The sequence below is a fragment of the Vicia villosa genome, linkage group LG5 (genome assembly GCF_029867415.1).
Source record: "Vicia villosa cultivar HV-30 ecotype Madison, WI linkage group LG5, Vvil1.0, whole genome shotgun sequence".
Lineage (NCBI taxonomy): Eukaryota > Viridiplantae > Streptophyta > Magnoliopsida > Fabales > Fabaceae > Vicia > Vicia villosa.
This window is the reverse complement of record NC_081184.1, coordinates 28,318,429-28,323,509: the sequence shown is the minus strand read 5'-3', so window position 1 is coordinate 28,323,509 and position 5,081 is coordinate 28,318,429. Positions and strand designations below refer to the sequence as shown.

The following is a 5,081-nucleotide window of genomic DNA, read 5'->3' as shown; positions in this document are numbered from 1 at the left end:
TAGTTAAATACGATGATTATTATAAAACTATTTCAATATTTATGTTTGAGAAAATGGGCACTCGGACTAAGGACTAAGATAAAGGATTTTAATTTTAATTTCAACATTTCAACACATTAGAGAAAGTTGATTTTTTAAATTTAAATTTTGATAACAACAATAAAGAAGAGAGTGAACAAATAGTAATGAAATATAGTACTTAGAAAACGAGTGAAAACGCACCAATAGCAATGAATGAAATGATGCACACACCAAAAAGTTGTCAAACCACAGCAGCAGTACCATTTTTTTGATTGACGCGTATCTGACTTTCTCTTCCCGCCGCCCCTTCTCTCTCTACCATTCTATCTTCTCTCTCATCATTTTTTAATTACCATATTAAAACATAAAATTACTTACAAATTATTTAAAAACAACACTTTTAAAAAAAAAATTACCCAAAAAAAAGTTTTTCAGAAAATTTACCAAAATGTCTAGGTTTTGCGGGACTCCTGGGTATGTCCCAAATCATTTGGCGCATTGGTATACTATTTTACTCAATTAGCCAATTCATTTGGCGTATGAGTGTAATAGGAATAGGAAAAGAAAAAAAAAACCCACATAGGCGCCAAACCATCTGGCGCATACACATAATTTTGTACTAATGCGCCAATTCATTTGGCGCATACTCCAGGAGTCCTGCAAAACATAAATTTTTTGAAAAACTTGTTTTTTTTTTAATTTTTTTTTAAACCTTATTATTGCATTTATTTTTTCAAAACCAAGGAAGGAGAATATAGTAAAACCACTTTAACAACTCAGAACACAACATGCTTAGTTGTAAAGACAGACTCTTATATAAAAAACCAAAAACCAAAAACCAAACCATTCTTTCTTTCTTTCTTTTAGAAGGAAAAAAAAAAAAACATCACAAACACTCTTTACAATTTCAATGGCCAAGTCAAAGAACAATGCAAAGAAACTGTCATACATCTCAGTTCCATCTCAAATAATCAACTCCATTTCATCATCTTCTCTTCAATCCTTACTTGATCAAACCCCAAAGAAATCATCAAAAGTTTCCTCAAAGTTCTTCACAACCTTAACAACAAAATGGAAAAGGCCAAGGATGTTTTTGTTCTTCACACTCTTTTTACTTGGTGTTTTTTCCATGTTGAAATTTGGTTTCAATCTAGAAATCCCATTTTCTGTTTACCCTTGTGGTTCAAATTCAAACCCCTTAATCTCAAATGGGTTTGACTCAAAATCTGAACTTGGGTTTGTTTCAGTTAATAAAAATGAGATTTTTAATGGTGGTGTTTTGTCAAAATCTGAACTTGGAGCTGTTTCAATGAAGAAAGATGAGATTTTGAATGATAATGGGATGTTGAAAGAAAAGGGGTCTAGTGGAGTTGACTTGATGGATCAAGGAAAGGGTGAGTTTTGGAAGCAGCCAGATGGGTTAGGGTATAGGCCTTGTTTGGATTTTAGCAGAGATTATAGAAGGGACAGTGATGGGGTTTTGAAGAATAGGAGAAGGTATCTCATGGTGGTTGTTTCTGGTGGGTTGAATCAGCAGAGGAATCAAATTGTTGATGCTGTTGTCATTGCTAGGATTCTTGGTGCTGCTTTGGTTGTTCCTATATTGCAAGTTAATGTCATTTGGGGAGATGAAAGGTAAACTATACTACTCTTGTTCATTGTTGTTAAATTTGAACTTAAGTCTTCCTAAAAATCAATATTGGAGCATAATCTTATGCATAGGTTTATCTTGTTTCGATACTGTTCTTGATAAAGACCTCTGTAGTAATGACACCTCTGAAAATAGGCGTGTCGTTGTCCACCTTAGGGTTGTGTTTCTGGTGTCTGTGCTTCATAATAAAAAGACAAAATTTGGACATATTTAGATGTTACAAACTTGGAGATACTGGTTATGGCTCTTTTTTTGTTGATTAAATTTGTTTTGTTAAATTTCCTTATCGGTATCGGTTTTGTTTTGCAGTGAATTTGCTGATATATTTGACTTTGAGCACTTCAAGAATGTTCTTGCCAATGATGTGAGGGTGGTTTCGTCGTTGCCATCAACACACCTGATGACAAAGCCGGTGGAAGGAAGCCCTCCTCTTCATGTCACTCCTAGTTGGATCCGATCGCGCTATCTCAGAAGAGTAAGATTTTTCTTTAAGTTCTTATTTACTTTCGTATCAATTAATTTCACAAAATGATTGTTTCATGGATGAAAAAAATGTGGATGGTGTCATTGAGGGAGTGATGTTCTTGTTAAAGACGAGTTTAACATGATTATTGTTGTTTTTTGCAGTTCACCAGAGAAGGTGTTTTGCTTTTACGCGGCTTGGATTCAAGGCTATCGAAGGATCTTCCTTCGGATCTTCAGAAGCTTCGATGCAAGGTATTGCACGGTCTCTACAGTTTCTTCATTTGTGTGACAATTGATATCATATTCGAAATGTTCTAATCTCACTTATTTTCAGGTTGCTTTTAGTGCATTGAGGTTTGCAAAACCAGTTCAAGAACTCGGCAACAAGATTGCGGATAGAATGAAAAGCAAAGGACCCTATGTCGCCCTTCATCTAAGAATGGAAAAAGACGTGTGGGTGAGGACCGGTTGTTTACCTGGTTTGAGTCCTGAGTTTGACGAAATCGTAAAGAGTGAGAGGATACAACGTCCGGAGCTCTTAACCGGAAGATCAAACATGACTTACCATGAAAGAAAGATGGCTGGTCTTTGTCCCTTAACGGCCATGGATGTTACCAGGTAAATATTAAATCCTTCTAGTTTTGAATAGGAGTTTGTTTAGAATGACTTATTTGAGCTTATTTATTGACATAAATAAACACCCGTAAGACTGTTTGGGAGAACTTATGGAAATAGCTTATGACATGTCCATAGACTGTTTTCAGCTTATTTCTATAAATTCTCCTGAATAACTTATTAAATTAACTTATTTGATATAATAGAAATAGCTTATACATAAGTGCTTATATAATAAGCGCTTAAATAAGCTGTTTATCCAAACATCATGTAGCTTATTAGTCTAATGGATTTTTGTTTCTCATTTATAGGTTGCTTAAAGCTTTAGGAGCTCAAAGAGATGCAAGAATTTATTGGGCCGGGGGACAACCCTTGGGCGGAAAAGAAGCATTGCATCCATTAATCCACGAGTTTCCACATCTTTACAATAAGGAAGATCTTGCATTGCCCGGTGAACTAGAACCATTTGCAAAGAAAGCTTCTATAATGGCTGCCATAGATTACATAGTTTCCGAGAAGAGCGACGTTTTCATGCCGTCTCATGGAGGCAACATGGGCCATGCAATTCAGGTACGATACACATATTGATGAATTTGCATACTATTTCTGATGACTATTATAAACAAATATTCTCTTTTCAGATTCATTGAATGATTGATGTATCTGATGTATATCTCGATCAGATATATCTGTTATTCAACGAACCTAAAAATGGAATCAAGGATACACATACTTAAAGTAGATTCTTCATTTGACGTTTTCTAATATCGGAAACTGAATTGTCACAGGGTCACAGAGCTTACGCGGGACACAAGAAATATATAACCCCAAACAAAAGACAGATGCTTCCTTATTTTCTGAATCCTTCCCTCCCTGAAGCTGAGTTTAACAGCATTGTCAAGGAATTGCATCAGAATTCATTAGGACAGCCGGAGCTCCGGACAAGCAAGGCCGGAAGAGATGTCACCAAGTATCCTGTCCCTGAATGCATGTGCAACTCACATTCAGATTCGTAATCAAAGATTCAATACCAAAGCTTCTGGTATACAAAGTTTACACGGAAACGGACACTAAAGCGCACGAGCGGTAGTTTTCGCAATATATACAATTTTGATCCATTGAAAACTACTTGGAAGTTGAATTTTCGGGAAACCATGGTACTCAAAAGCGACATTTCGAAGAGGTATAACAACGTCGAGCACTCCTCAGACACGCGATGTAGGTTTCTGTGATACATTAAATTGATAGATATACACAAGATAATTCTTTGATTCTTTAGGTAGAGTTTGTATTGTATAGGATACATTATTTTTTGTTTGGTATGTTATTCTTTGTAGTACATAAAGCCATGTATATATATTTATTTGAATGAATAAATAATCAGTTTTGTATTAATTTATTTGATTGAATATCATCTTATGAAACTAAACATGCAGCTGAAATATCAAAGCTCTTTTTGAGTTATGCGGGTAGATGTCATTAAAAATCCAAAAACAGTTCAAAATCAAAGGAAATTAGCGAATATTTTTTATGAATAGTTGAAGGAGCTATAAGAGATTGGAGAAGAAAACTCATAATTATGACTAGCCATTTCAATCTTTTATGGAAAGAATGTTGATGAAGGTTGGTCATAGTTAAGGTTAAGGAGTTTTTTTAATAGGGGGGGGGGGGGGGGGGGGGGGGGGGGGGGGGGGGTACTTATTTTAAAAGTCTAATCAAAAGTGTATTTAAGAATTTTTTTTTTTTTAAAATTTAAAAAATAAAAATAAAATTCTAAGTACATACACTTACCAGCTAAGAAATAGAAACTAAAACAAACTAAAATAAAAATAAAGATAAAATAGCAAATAAATATCAACAAAGAAATTCAAAATTAAACCTAAAATTTTTAAAAAAGCAAACTAATACTAAGCACAAAAATTACCTTATTGAAAGAAAATTTCCCACCCCACCCCATAAGCATTAGGCATACCACAAAACTCCCCTCGCGCTTTCGTAGTTGTATCTACAGAAATATTTTTTTAAAAAAATTGGTTTTTTCCATAGATGCATCTACAAAACCCCTTAAAACATAGTAAAACGTGAGATTTTCTCAATTAATTGGGAAAATCAGAATGTTCTAGATACATTTACAGAAGATTTCATGAACTTAATTAGTTTGAGATTTTCCTAATTAATTGAGAAATTAATTTGTAACTTAATTTGAGATTTTCACAATTAATTGGGAAAATCCCAACTTTCATTGTGTTTTAACGATTATGTAGATGTCAACAAACTTAATTAATTTGAGATTTTCCCAATTAAATTATGAATGGATTGAAAAAATCTA

At 34.0% G+C, this 5,081-nt stretch overlaps 1 protein-coding gene across 1 annotated transcript; it reads left to right on the top strand.

Moving 5' to 3' along the window:
* Positions 1-850: 850 nt before the first annotated feature.
* On the top strand, positions 851-4,151 carry LOC131604427 (O-fucosyltransferase 20-like; the record flags this gene model as incomplete). Its single annotated transcript, XM_058876867.1, has 6 exons — positions 851-1,656; positions 1,982-2,147; positions 2,300-2,389; positions 2,472-2,755; positions 3,064-3,322; positions 3,541-4,151. Coding segments are annotated over 6 exons (1,833 nt in total), but the record flags the coding sequence as incomplete, so codon positions are not given.
* Positions 4,152-5,081: the final 930 nt, after the last annotated feature.